Consider the following 14,896-nt stretch of genomic DNA (forward strand, 5'->3'; position numbering starts at 1 on the left):
GTCAAATATAACACCAAGGTTCCTGACTATGGAGTTGGAGTGAATGTTGCAGCTGTCAATTCTCATGTTGAGTTGACCCAGTTTCTTGACGAGGGAGTTCGGGCCCATGAGCATGATCTCTGTTTTGTCGTCGTTTAAAAAAGTTATTGCTCATCCAAGTTTTCACTTTACGGAGACAGTCAACAACAAAGGGGGGTGCCAGAATGGGTTTTGTGTGGTTGTGGGTTTGTGTGTCATCTGCATAACAGTGAAATCTGACTCCAAATTGACAGAGGATCTGAACAAGGGGTAGTATACTAAACATTAATGGACTTAACACTGAGCCTTGTCGGACATCTGGTGATACAGGGGCTGCGGGAGACCTGTAGTTGCCAAGGGAGACAAACTGTTGTCTATTAGATAGGTGGGAGTGGAACCAGGCAATGGGTGTTCCAGAAACTCCAAGAAGCCTCTCAATAAGGTCAGTTAAAATCTTATAACCGACAGTGTCAAATGCTGCAGAGGGGTTTTGTCACACAACACTATGCCACAGATGTCTCAAGTTTTGAGGGAGCGTGCAATTGGCATACTGACTGCAGGAATGTCCACCAGAGCTGTTGCCAGAGAATTTAATGTTAATTTCTCTACCATAAGCCGCCTCTGTATTTCTGTCTATAATAAAGCCCTTTTGTGGGGGAAAAACTCACCCATGGCTGTTTTCCTTGTTTAAACTGTAATTCAGTAAAAAAAAAAAATACTTGCGTATTTTTGTTCAGTATATATTCATTCTGTTTTAGCCCGTTAAAGCCTGATCATCTTATTATATGCTAAGCCCTTACGATTATAACTAGCTATACTTATTTCACAACTTACCATAATGAGATACAAGTTTCCAGTATACTTACCATAAATCATGCCTGTAAAAGTACCATGATGATCAAGCTGCTAGACACAGCTAGCTGTACATGAGAATTACAATGTATATAACTGTCCCTCCCCTAAAAAGTCTCCCCCTATCCTGAGAAAGCCTTATCAACCCCCTCTCCGAATTTCACGTCTTGCACCTTTCATCACTTTCCTAATCACAGAGTGCATGACACGCCACATGTCCCATACTTAACCACATTATGCCTCCCAGCTTAAACCTAAAGGTCTGAGTTTGGAGATACATTTACTCGGTGGTCATTATAGCCTAGATAGCTGTGGTCAAAATCAACAACAAAAAAACAGGCCAATAACTCAAAAGTGGAACAAAATGAAAAAAAATTTAACTGGCAAGGAAATAGACTAGTGATTACCCAGGCGGCAGGTGCACACACACACACACTAGGAGGCAAACCGCTCATTAAACTATAGTGTCAAACTTGACCAGCAAGCCACAATCCAGAACAAAGGCCCTTCCAAGTCCGTTACTAAGCTCTGATCTACAGTGAGTTTTGCCTTTTCGCCTCACATAAAACACAGTCATATTAGCTGATGTTTGATACACTAACCTCCTCATGTCAGCTCTGATCTACAGTCAGTTTTCCCTTTTCACTCCATATAACGGATATGACTGTTGTCTCATACTCTGACTCCATATCAGTGCAAGTCAAGAGGCCACTTCACCCATGAGGATACACTTGTCTCATGGTTGTAGTGTAGTATTTATACCCAGCCCCTGTCAGTCAGTCATCCAGGCAGGCGGTGGGATCTGGATCTCACCTGTGGCCGCCTGGGCCAGAGAGGCGATTAAACATTAAACCGCTGCTCATCTCCCTAATTAGACAGTAATTATTGTCTCTGAGTCAGCCCGACGCGGCGTTGCCTGACGGGACAACCGGATGGTGTGGGTGTGAACGGCCACTGGAGCTAGCCTAGCGCTATTTTAGCCGCTAAGACCCAGGGGCGGTGTCCCAAATGGAACCCTATTCAGTGCACTACTTTTGACCAGAGCCCTATGGAACCTTGCCAAAGGTAGTGCACTATATAAAGAATGGAGCACCATTTGGGACGCAGACCAAGTGAGCGGTGTGAGTTGGATCAGAAGCCAGCCAGCCCCATCCAGCCGGGTGCCGGATCCTCCCTCCTCCTCCTCCTTTTCCCTTCAACCACAGCCACAGGGCCTCAGCAAGGTCGTTTCCTATGCAGAAAATAGTTTACACCATTAACACCCTGTAATTTCATTTAACATGGGGCTAGACAGTCTTTTGCTGGGTGGGTAGATCCCCTGTTGCGCAATAGCCCCATGTTCACTCTCAACAGTCAACTACTGTAAAATATCAACCTTAAGTCTTGTAGACTTAACATAGATCAATGTAAAGCCTGCTTCAAATGCATGTTATATTTGCAACAAGCACAATTTATCCAAAGGATCGTCAATAAGTGGACCCATATTCTGATTTAAATGAAGGACAGGCCGAGAGAAACGCAATCGAGCTAGTCGATGAGTGTCCATGTCACGCCCTGACCATAGAGAGCCCTTCTTTCTCTATGGTGTAGTAGGTCAGGGCGTGACTGGGGGTAGTCTAGTTTATATTTCTATGTTGTGTTCTAGTTTATATTTTCTATGTTGGTGTTTTGTATGATTCCCAATTAGAGGCAGCTGGTAATCGTTGTCTCTAATTGGGGGATCATATTTAAGTAGCTATTTTTCCCAGCTGTGTTTGTGGGATATTGTTTTGTTTGTGCACCACATAGTCACTTTTAGTTGTTTGTTAATTTGATTTATTTGTTTTTACTTGAAGTTTCACTTTGGAATAAAGATGTGGAACTCTACACACGCTACGCCTTGGTCCCGTTCTTACGACAACCGTGACAGTCCATATGCCACACTGAGCTGGGAGCTGAGGTTTATGCGAGTAGAAACCTTTTTATGGTGATATTGATTTGCTAGTTGATAGTACATTATATAACCACCAGCTCACCCCTCTATGGTGCAGAACCAGGTCAATGGGTTCGTCATAAGGGTTAAAACCAGGGTTCCCAATTACTCTCAGCCGCTGGATGTTTTTCTTCTTGAGCGGATGGTCGGGTCCGGAATATTGTTGTAGATAATTTGGTACACTGCAAAAACAGATATAGTATTTGACAAAAAGAAACCTTGATTACACATTGGGATACAATCATGTACAAAACATTATGAACACATGCTCTTTCCATGACAGACTGACCAAGTGTATCCTTCAAAATGTCACTCGTTAAATCCACTTCTACATCAGTGTAGATAAAGGGGAGGAGACAGGTTTAAATAAGTATTTTTAAACCTTAAGACAATTGAGACATGGATTGAGTATGTGTGCCATTCAGAGGGTGAATGGGCAAGACAAAATATTTAAGTGCCTTTGAATTGGGTATGGTAGTAGGTGCCAGGTGCACCGGTTTGTGTCAAGAACTGCAACACTACTGGGTTCTTCACACTCAACAGTTTCCCATGTGTATCAAGAATGGTCCACCAGCCAAAGGACATCCTGCCAACTTGACACAACTGTTTGGAAGCATTGGAGTCAACATGGGCCAGCATCCCTTTGAAATGCTTTTGACACCTTGAAGAGTCCATGCCTCAACGAATTGAGGCTGTTCTGAGGGCAAAAGAGGTGGGTGCAACTCAATATTAGGAAGGTGTTCTTAATGTTTGGTTTACTCAGTATATACAGTGCACTCGGAAAGTCATCAGGCCCCTTGACCTTTTCCACATTTTGTTACGTTACAGCCTTATTCTAAAATGTATTCATTGTTTTTTTTCCCCCCTCATCAATCTACACGCAATACCCCATAATGACAAACCAAAAATAGGTTTTTAGATTTTTTTGCAAATTTGATAAAAAATGAATAACAAAAATATCACATTTACATATGTTTTCCGACCCTTTACTCAGTACTTTGTTGAAGCACTTTTGGCAGCGATTACGTCCTCGAGCATTCTTGGGTATGACGCTACAAGCTTGGCACACCTGTATTTGGAGAGTTTCTCCCATTTTTCTCTGCAGATCCTCTCAAGCTCTGTCAGGTTGGATGTGGAGCATCGCTGCACAGCTTTTTTCAGGTCGCTCTAGATATGTTAGATCGGGTTCAAGTCCGGGCTCTGGCTGGGCCACTCAAGGACATTCAGAAACTTGTCCAGTAGCCACTCCTGCATTGTCTTGGCTGTGTGCTTAGGGTTGTTGTCCTGTTGGAAGGTCTGAGATCTGCTCTGGAGCAGGTTTTCATCAAGGATCTTGCTGTACTTTGCTCCATTCATCTTTCCCTCAATACTGACTAGTCTCCCAGTCCCTGCCGCTGAAAAACATCCCCACAGCATGATGCTGCCACCCATGCTTCTCCGTAGAAATGGTGCCAGGTTTCCTCCAAACGTGAGGCTTGGCATTCAGGTCAAAGAGTTCAATCTTGGTTTCATCAGACCAGAGAATCTTGTTTCTCATGGTTTGAGTCCTTTTGGTGCCTTTTGGCAAACTCCAAGCGGGCTTTCATGTGCCTTTTACTGAAGAGTGGCTTCCGTCTGGCCACTCTACCATAAAGGCCTGATTGGTGGAGTGCTGCATAGATGGTTGTCCTTCTGGAAGTTTCTCCCATCTCCACAGAGGAAGTCTGGAGCTCTCTCAAAGTGACCATTGGGTTCTTGGTCACCTCCCTGACCAAGGCCCATCTCCCCCCATTGCTCAGTTTGGCCAGGTGGCCAGCTCTAGGAAGAGTTTTGGTGGTTCCAAACTTCTTCCATTTAAGAAAGATGGAGGCCACTGTGTTCTTGGGGACCTTCAATGCTGCAGACATTTTTTTGGTACCCTTACCCAGGGGGGATACTTGGGATTAGAATTCCTAAAGTAAAATCACTTTGGGCTGATAACCTGGTGATTTTACAGTATTTTATGTCCAACAACGAAAAGTATATAAAGTGTGTGTGTGTGTGTGTGTGTGTGTGGTGTGTGTGTATTGTATTTATTTTTGTTCAGAAAACTTGGGGGGGCCAAGTTTGGGGAACCCTGGTTAAACTGAAGCCACTTCATCTCCAGCTGCACTGCCATAAAGAGAACTGGACAGGTTAAATTCCCCTGGTGGTCCTCCTCCGCCATGATACTTTGGCTTACCTTGTATTTTTGGGTAAGTGATGAAGGAGAGGAAGCAATTTAGAGTGTGACCTCAAAGGCCTTGACGTGGCGGTGTTTAACTCAGGACTTGGCCAACTGTCAAGGTTTTCAAGATGGCTGCCAGGTTGGTGAGGTTGTTGTGAAGACAATCTGGGGAAGACCGACTAGCACACTAGCTAACCTTCACGCTCACTTTCATGAGGCGCTTCGGGTGATGACAAAGCTGGATGCCTCACTGATAAGTTTGTGAAATGAACCTTGGGGAGGTGGTGGTGTCTTTCTCTCCTCGGGGGCCTAGAGAGGCAGGGGGGTAGGTAATGAGAGAGAACGAGGGAAGGAGAGATTGGGAGTAGAGGAGACAGACTGGGACACTTGGCAGCAAGGGAGAACTTATCAAATCAAACTTTATTTGTCAAATGCGCTGAGTACAACAAGTGAAGACTTTACCGTGAAATGCTTACTTAAAAGCCCTTAACCAACAGTGCAGTTCAAGAAGAGTTGAAAATATTTACCAAGTAGACTAAAATAAAAAGTAATATTTAAAAGTAACACTAAGAATAATTAGGCTATATACAGGGGGCACCGGTACTGAGTCAGTGTGCGGAGGTACAGGTTAGTTGAGGTAATTTGTACGTGGGGGTGAAGTGACTATGCATAGTTAATAAACAGCGAGTAGCAGCGGTGTACAAAGGGGGGGGTTCAATGTAAATTGTCCGGTGCCGATTTTATTAATTGTTCAGCAGTCTTATGGCTTGGAGGTAGAAACTGTTGAGGAGGCTTTTGGTCCTAGACTTGGCGCTCCGGTACAGCTTATTGTGCTTTAGCAGAGAAAAGTCTAACTTGGGTGGCTGGAGTATCTGACAATTTTATGGGCTTTCCTCTGACACTGCCTATTGTATAGGTCCTGGATGGCAGGAGGATTGGCCCCTGTACTCGGCTGTTGGCACTACCTTCTGTAGCGTCTTAGGGTCAGATGCCGAGCACTTGCCATACCAGGCGGTGATGCAACCGGTCAGGATGCTCTCGATGGTGCAGCTGTAGAACCGTTTGAGGATCTGGGGACTCTTGTTTGTCTCCTGAGGGGGGAAAGGTTTTGTCTTGCCGTCTTCACAACTGTCTTGCTATGTTTGGACCATAATAGTTTGTTGGTGATGTAGACACCAAGGAACTTAACTCTCAACCCGCTCCACTACAGCCCCGTCGATGTTAATGGGGGCCTGTTCGGCCTGCCTTTTCCTGTAGTCCACGATCAGCTCCTTTGTCTTGATCACATTGAGGGAGAGGTTGTTGTCCTGGCACCACACTGCCAGTTCTCTGACCTCCTCCCTATAGACTGTCTCATCGTTGTCGGTGATCAGGCCCACCACTGTTGTCATCGGCAAATGTAATGATGGCGTTTGAGTCGTGCTTGGCCACGCAGTCGTTGGTGAACAGGGAATACAGGAGGGGACTAAGTACACACCCCTGAGGGGCCCCAGTGTTAAGGATCAGCGTGGCAGACGTGTTGTTGCCTACTCTTACCACCTGGGGTGGCCTGTCAGGATGTCTAGGATCCAGTTGCAGAGGGAGGTGTTTAGTCCCAGAGTCCTTAGCTTAGTGATGAGCTTTGTGTGCTCTATGGTGTTGAACGCTGATCTGTAGTCAATGAACAGCTTTCTCACATAGGTGTTCCTTTTGTTCAGGTGAGAAAGGGCAGTGTGGAGTGCGATTGAGATTGCGTCATCTGTGGATCTGTTGGGGGCAGTATGCGAGCTGGAGTGGTTCTAGGGTGTCCGGGAGGATGCTGTTGATGTGAGCCATGACCAACCTTTCAAAGCACTTCATGGCTACCGAGTGCCACGGGGCGGTAATCATTTAGGCAAGTTACCTTTGCTTCCTTGGGCACAGGGACTATGGTGGTCTGCTTGAAACATGTAGGTATTACAAACTCGTTCAGGGAGAGGTTGAAAATGTCAGTGAAGACACTTGACAGTTGGTCCACTCATGCTTTGAGTACACGTCCTGGTAATCCGTCTAGCCCATTGGCTTTGTAAATGTTGACCTGTTTATAAAGGTTTTGTTCACATCGGCTACCGAAAGCGTTTTCACACAGTCATCCAGAACACCTGGTGCTCTCGGGCATGCTTCAGTGTTGCTTGCCTCGAAGCGAGCATGAAAGGCATTTAGCTCGTCTGGTAGGCTCACGTCACTGGGCAGCTCACGTCTAGGTTTCCCTTTGTAGTCTAATAGTTTCCAAGCCCTGCCACAGCCGACGAGCGTCAGAGCCTGTGCAGTAGGATTCAATCTTAATCCTGTATTGAAGCTTTGCTTGTTTGATGGTTCGTCTGAGGGCATAGCGGGATTTCTTATAAGTGTCCGGATTCGTCTCCCGCTCCTTGAAAGCGGAAGCTCTAGCCTTTAGCTGGATGCAGATGTTGCCTGTAATCCATGGCTTCTGGTTGGGATATGTACGTACAGTCACTGTGGGGACGACGTCGTCGATACACTTATTGATGTGGCTGATGACTGAGGTGGTGTACTCCTCAATGCCATTGGATGAATCCCGGAACATATTCCAGTCTGTGCTAGCAAAACAGTCCTGTAGTGTAGCATCCGCGTCATCTGACCACTTCCGTATTGAGCGAGTCACTGGTACTTCCGGCTTTAGTTTTTGTTTGTAAGCAGGAATCAGAAGGATATAATTATGGTTAGATTTGCCAAATGGAGGGCGGGGGAGAGCTTTGTATGCATCCCTGTGTGGAGTAAAGGTTGTCTATGATTTTTCTTTTCTCTGGTTGCACATGTGACATGCTGGTAAAAATGTGGTAAAATTGATTTAAGTTTGCCTGCATTAAATTCCCCGGCCACTAGGAGCGCCGCTTCTGGGTGAGCATTTTCTTCTTTGCTTATGGCCTTATAGAGTTGGTTGAGAGTGGTCTTAGTGCCAGCTTTGTTCTGTGGTGGTAAATAGACGATTACGAATAATATAGATGAGAACTCTCTTGGTAGATAGTGTGGTCTACAGCTTATCATAAGGTACTCTACCTCAGGCGAGCAATACCTCGAGACTTCTTTAATATTAGACATCGCGCACCAGCTGTTATTGACAAATAGACACACACCCCGACCCCTCGTCTTACCAGAGGTAGCGTCTCTGTTCTGCCGGTGCATGAAAAATCCTGCTAGCTCTATATTGTCCGTATCGTGTTTCAGCCACGTCTCGGTGAAACAGAAGATGTTACAGTTTTTGATTTCCCGTTGGTAGGATAATCTTAATCGTAGGTCATCAATTCTATTTTCCAATGATTGCACGTTAGCAAGAAGAACGGATGGCAGTGGGAGTTTACTCACTCGCCTATGGATTCTCAGAAGGCTGCCCGATCTGTGGCCCCTTTTCCTGCATCTTTTCTTCACGCAAAAGGCGTGGATCTGGTCCTGTTCCAGTGAAAGCAGCATATCCTTCTCGTCGGACTCGTTAAAGGAAAAAGTTTCTTCCAGTCCACGGTGAGTAATCGCTGTTCTGATGTCCAGAAGTTATTTTTGGTCATAAGAGACGGTAGCAGCAACATTATGTACACAATACGATATAAAATAAGTTACTCAACTTCACTGCTGCTCTTCATTATGTATTAACACCTACCATACCAACACATATGCTCTACTTCACAACAGGGCTACTCCACAGAACCATGTCCATACTGTTGACCTTCATTAAACAGGGTAGCCTAGCCAGTGTGTGATAACAGTTATCACTAGGTCACACTCCGGTCATCGCTAATGGAAAGGGCTCGTCAATATCCCATTAGCCAGCTAGCACACACAGCTAGCAGCCCTGCAGGTTCATGGGCAAAGGACAAGCAGCTGTTATGGCCCCCAATAAAAGCTGACCTGGATAAGGAGGCTGGGGAAATACCGTGGTGCTTTGGCGCCAATGCCCTAAGTCATATCTAATGGCCTGTGGAGAGAGGCCCAGCAAGAGATTCTAGTCTATATGGTCATATTTGTCTCAAGGGGAGGGGACAAAAGGTACAGTGAATAGAGACGTGTGTGTGCTAGACTTCACACTGCAGTTGGTTGTAGACTAGCCACACGTGAAGCAGAATGTATGTATGTAGTTAAGTAATTTATTACAACCTTATTATAACCTATCTTGTATGAATAGTGTGTGTGTGTGTGTGTGTGTGTGTGTGTGTGTGTGTGTGTGTGAAAACGGCAGACATTTACAGCCATTAATAACATGTTCGGGATTGGAATGTTGCAGTAAGGTCGAAATACAGTAAAGATAGGCTACATGAATAGAGTAGAAAGCGTTCTATTCATACTGCGGTTGGCTGTAGCCACTGACTAACCACGTGGAAAGGCCATGTGAAGCTGAATGTTGCAATAAAAGTTGCCTTATGGTTGTCATGCTAACATGAACCGTCTTACTGTTCACCCAGAGAGGTGCTCCATGTAGTCCAGGTGCACAATGTCACTTTGACTATTATTGCCATAATGTTTTCTTATGAATCATCAAGACTGCTGCTGAGGGCTTAATAAATGATCACTGTGCGTGAGGGCTGAGCTCATTTGCAGTGTTATCTATCCAGGATGGGTGTGAACGTTTAAACGTTAAGACAACATTGGGATGTTAACGTAAAGAAAAAATCCCTAACCAAAAGCAATGGTTTTTTTTTTCCTTACACAAAATTAAAATCACAGTGCATTTATCACAAAACTACCACAAACAGGTCCCAATCATCATCATTAAGGGAACATTTTAAATGAACCGATTTAACAAACGCATCAATGCTGTAAGGAGATATGTATCCTTCGTGGAACTAGCCAGCAGCAGGCAAGCTACAACAAGCTAAATCAGCTGATGAAATCACTGGCGACCGATATACTTGCACATATTTTGTGTAGGAGTAGAGATCCCTTTTTGTCAACTTTCTTACTGTATCAGAGTATGAGTCTGTCTGCCCCAGTGCCCATGTTTCATAGCGAGCGAGTCATGCACCAGACAGGCAGCGGTAGACAATGGCATGCGCGTTTTGGAATATTGATAAGTGGCAGTTGTGACGTCAAGTACGCATAGTCTCATTGCTCATTTTGGCCAAAACACTTGAAGACTCAAGTGATCACTATTGAACACAACAGCAAGTGGCACTTGATAAAGGGCTTAGGGGCCAAATGTTCGGTTTGAGATTCAGCCTAGGACTGAGGAAGGTAGAACTTGATGGAAAACAGTTTTTTTAAACATTTTCCATTTGTCACATCCTTAATATCCAGGTGACTTCATGCTGGTGGTCCATCCCTGGTCTGTGTGCTGGACTTGACTGTACGGTTACCTCACTGGCTTTGCATTGCGTGAGCTAAAACCCTGCTCCTTCTCCACCGCTGGCTCTGTTAGCACTACTCTGCCAGGGAAAGGTCCCTTGGAGGAAGGACCAGTCACATCTATAATTCACACACTTCTGTGTAATATCAAATCCACCTCCCTCTTATGTAACGTTAGATGGATATAGCTTATTTGGTCACTTTAAGGCTATAAGAATTTCAACAGAAAGGGTACCAGTGCTACTGAGGTTTTCGGCTGCTCTGATTGCTGCAGAAGGTGCACATGGATCCGTGCGTGCATCTCATTAGCAGGTGTAGGAGGGGAAACGGTGGCCTTGCGAGACCCAAGATCAAAGAAGGAGTTTGTAGGGTTATTGAGTGTTGAAGTGGGATTCACGACGCACAGCTGATTTCTAACAATGTTTTAATAACAAACACAGACCTGCTTCACAAATAGCTGAGGAGTTTTCTAGGAGAAAATAAATACTTGGTTTAGCAGTATTTGGCATAGGGATCTGAGGCCTTGTGTGGGAAGGAAGGACAGTAGAGTGGAGTGGGATGGTAAGACGGTGACCGGGAGGGAAATGGTAAGGGAGCCTTGACACTGAAAGAGAAGAAGTGTAAGGGAATGAAGGGGATATATTTTTAAATCGATTGTTATTGAGTCTTGTTCAATGCCAGTCAGTACCATCCAGGAAGTCTACCTATTTTCATTCCTCTGATTTCATTAATTCTTTCTTTACATTTTTTCTCTTCTCCCTTCATTTTTTCTCAAGGATGTTTTGTTTCCGATCTGCGTTCCCTCATCTTTCTCAGTCCCTTTGCCGCAAAATCTCAAAAGCATCTCTTTCCTTTTAGTAAATCCAAATGCAGCTGGCAAGACAGGACTCCACACACACACACACACACACACACACAGCGGCCCATTAAATAGTAATGTGTGGCTCAAGAGTGACTCATCTAATCTAGGGGACGTGCCTCATACACAGCCACTGGTCTACTGTCTAAGCCACTGGCATGGACTCTAACAGAACACAACAGCTATTCTGGTTCATCATTCATTTAGTTGTAAGAGAGCCAGAAGAACAGACATGCAGGTTCCCCATACTGCGACCGCAACTAAATGTTTTGGAAATGGTTGTGGAAAAGTTAGTCATAACGGAGGTTGAGTCTGTCGTTGTGCGTTCGTGCCGAAGGTTTTTGTATATATATGGTTGTGATTGCTGGGTTGAAGAGAAGGCACGGTAGAGGCAGAGGAACAAACACACACACACAGAGGGCCAAGTTTCCCTGCACCTAATTGAGTCTCTACTATCCAGAAGACAAGACAATGCCACTTCTTGGAAGTACGTGAACACATGCCCACTCTCAAGTCTGATAATAATGTTGGAGGTTATGGAGGAGTGGAGGGTCTCTTCTGTTAAGGTGAAGTTGTCAGAGGTGCCTGTATGAGCTAGTAGTCTAATTGTATAGTTTCAGAGTGTGTGGGTCAGTCAAGGGATCATTGACCCCATTCTTATCCTATGAAAGCAGTTATTAAACAGGTGTTCTGGTCAGCTTGCATACCATTGATATTGACAGAGGATGTCATTGTTCCCTATCAGACCAGGTGAGCTCAGTCTCAGGAAAGGTGTGGTCTTCTCTCTCTATACGGTGAATGAGCTGTAAATGAGTGTCTTCCTACTGTAACTGAACTCTATACAGTAAATTAGCTATTCTATAGGGTTCTAATGTATTCAGAACATCTCAAATCTGCAAACACCAACCAAGTGTATGGAAAGAACTCCGCATAAGGGCCCCAGATGGTAGATGGTATCTGTTGCAGTGTCAGTTAAATTATTTTCACAACAGTTTTGTCTTTTTTTTTTTTTCATAGTCATTGTCCTTTTGAAGTGTTTGAATCCTCAACAGTTAGAATTTTCCGTGTGTGTGGCCACCGAGTTGGAACATGCAGGTGCAGGGAGAGCGGGACTCGCAAGCCACTGCATGCTCGCCTGAAAAGCGGATTGTTCAGAATTTGCTAAAAAGCTCGATATCAGCAGAGCTTGCATAATGGCGGAGGCTTGTTCTCGTGGGCTACGTAAATAGTGCTTTCACCTCACATTCCCTCTGGCAACTGATGCACGACGGTCATGTTGGTCCTTTACAACGTTGGTGATTTACCACTTTGTTTCTTTGTGAACCTCCTCACAACCCACATTAATAACTGATGTCTCTCTCTCTCTTTCCATCCCTTTATCCACCCACCTGCTTCTACCCCTGTATTCCATCCCTCTCTCCACCCACCTGTCCCTCATCCTTTCTCTTTCTTGTTCCATTTCTCTCTGTCCCTCTCAACCACTTTTCCTTAACTCTCTTCTCTCGGTCTTTATACATCTCTTCCCCACTCTCCTCCTTTCCAGGTAAGACGCCTACTACTGACACGGGTGCTGGAGGGGACTACGGCGTGCCCACCCCAGGCCCTGCCTTCAAGGAGGTGTGGCAGGTCAAGGTGTGGCCTAAAGGGCTGGGTCAGGCCAAGAACCTGGTGGGTGTCTACCGGCTGTGCCTGACTGACAAGACGGTCAACTTTGTCAAGCTCAACTCGGACGCGGCCGCCGTGGTCCTGCAGTTGATGAATGTGCGCCGCTGCGGTCACTCCGAAAACTTCTTCTTTGTGGAGGTTGGTCGCTCTGCGGTCACGGGCCCCGGGGAATTCTGGATGCAGGTGAGATGAAATGTAACACAGGCCCAGTCTCTGGGGTTACAGCTGTGAATGGCTATGGTGTTTTAATTGGCAAGCAGTGTATTCCTCCTGATGCATGACCATTTGATGTTGGCTAAATTCAAAGGAAAAGTTACAGTAGGGAATTTGTTAAGGGTTTGGTTGAGGTTAGGTTAGGTTAAAGCAGGGGTCCCCAATTACAGTACATTCAGCCGTGGGCTGATTTTTCCTTTAGTGGGATGGTCGGGGGGGGTACATAGTTATAAAACAATATATATACAGTACCAGTCAACTTTGGACACACCTACTCTTTCCAGGGTTTTTCTTTATTTGTACTATTTTCTACATTGTAGAAAATGGTACAAAACTATGAAATAACACATGGAATCATGTAGTAACCAATAAAGTGTTAAATAGATTCTTTAAAGTAGCCACCCTTTGCCTTGATGACAGCTTTGCACACTCTTGGCATTCTCTCAACCAGCTTCATGAGGTAGTCACCTGGAATGCATTTAAATTAACAGGTGTGCCTTGTTCAAAGTTCATTTGTGGAATTTATTTTTTCCAAAATGCGTTTGAGACAGTCAGTTGTTCTGTGACAAGGTAGGGGTGGTATACAGAAGATAGCCCTATTTGGTAAAAGACCAAGTCCATAGTATGGCAAGAACAGCTCAAATAAACAAAGAGAAACGACAGTCCATCATTACTTTAAGACATGGTCAGTCAATGGGGAAAATGTCAAGAACTTTGGAAGGTTCTTCAAGTGCAGTTCCAAAAACCATCAAGTACTATGATGAAACTGGCTCTCATGAGGACCGCCTCAGGAAAGGAAGATCCAGAGTTACCTCTGCTTCAGAGGATAAGTTCATTAGAGTTAACTGCACCTCAGATTGCAGCCCAAATAAATGCTTCACAGAGTTCAAGTAACAGACACAACATCAATTGTTCAGGCCTTCGTGGTCGAATTGCTGCAAAGAAACCACTACTAAAGGACACCAATAAGAAGAAGAGACTTGCTTGGGCCAAAAAACACTAGCAATGGACATTAGACCGGTGGAAATCTGTCCTTTGGTCTGATTTGTTCAAATTTGAGATACTTGGTTCCAACCGCCGTGTCTTTGTGAGACGCAGAGTAGGTGAATGGATGATCTCCGCATGTGTGGTTCCCACCGTGAAGAATGGAGGAGGAGGTGTGATGGTGTGGGGGTGCTTTGCTGGTGACACTCAGTGATTTATTTAGAATTCAAAGCACACTTAACCAGCATGGCTTCCATAGCATTCTGCAGCAATACGCCATACCATCTGATTTGCACTTGTTTTTCATCCGGACAATGAACCAAAACACTCCTCCAGGCTGTGTAAGGGCTATTTGACCAAGAAGGAAAATGATGAAGTGCTGGATCAGATGACCTGGCCTCCAAAATCACCTGACCTCATCCCATTTGAAATGGTTTGGGATGAGTTGAAAATCGGGATGAGTTGAACCACAGACTGAAGGAAAAGCAGCCAACAAGTGCTTAGCATATGTGTGAATTCCTTCAAGACTGTTGGAAAAGCATTCCTCATGAAGCTGGTTGAGAGAAAGCCAAGAGGTCATCAAGGGTGTCTACTTTGAAGAATCTAAATTCAAAAATGTATTTTGATGTCTTTAATGCTTGGTTACTACATGGTTCTATATGTGTTATTTCATAGTTTTGAGGTCTTCACTATTATTCTACAATGTAAAAAATAAAGAAAACCTCTTGAATGAGTAGGTGTGTCCAAACTTTTGACAGGTACTGTATATGTACTTTGTTTTGCTCAGAGAACTTGGGGGTGCAAATAAAATCACGTGGGCTGAATTTGGGCCGCA

At 44.8% G+C, this 14,896-nt stretch overlaps 1 protein-coding gene across 1 annotated transcript in view; it reads left to right on the forward strand.

Annotated features, from left to right (window-relative positions):
• Positions 1–14,896, forward strand: part of LOC106608778 (insulin receptor substrate 1-B) — an 86,803-nt gene that overhangs the window by 26,550 nt on the left and 45,357 nt on the right. Inside the window, exon 2 of the mRNA XM_014206905.3 lies at positions 12,743–13,047. Within this exon, the coding sequence (XP_014062380.3) occupies positions 12,743–13,047 (305 nt within the window). The remainder of the gene's footprint in view (positions 1–12,742; positions 13,048–14,896) is intronic.

This window comes from Salmo salar, chromosome 07, assembly GCF_965601325.2.
Source record: "Salmo salar chromosome 07, fSalSal1, whole genome shotgun sequence".
NCBI lineage: Eukaryota > Metazoa > Chordata > Actinopteri > Salmoniformes > Salmonidae > Salmo > Salmo salar.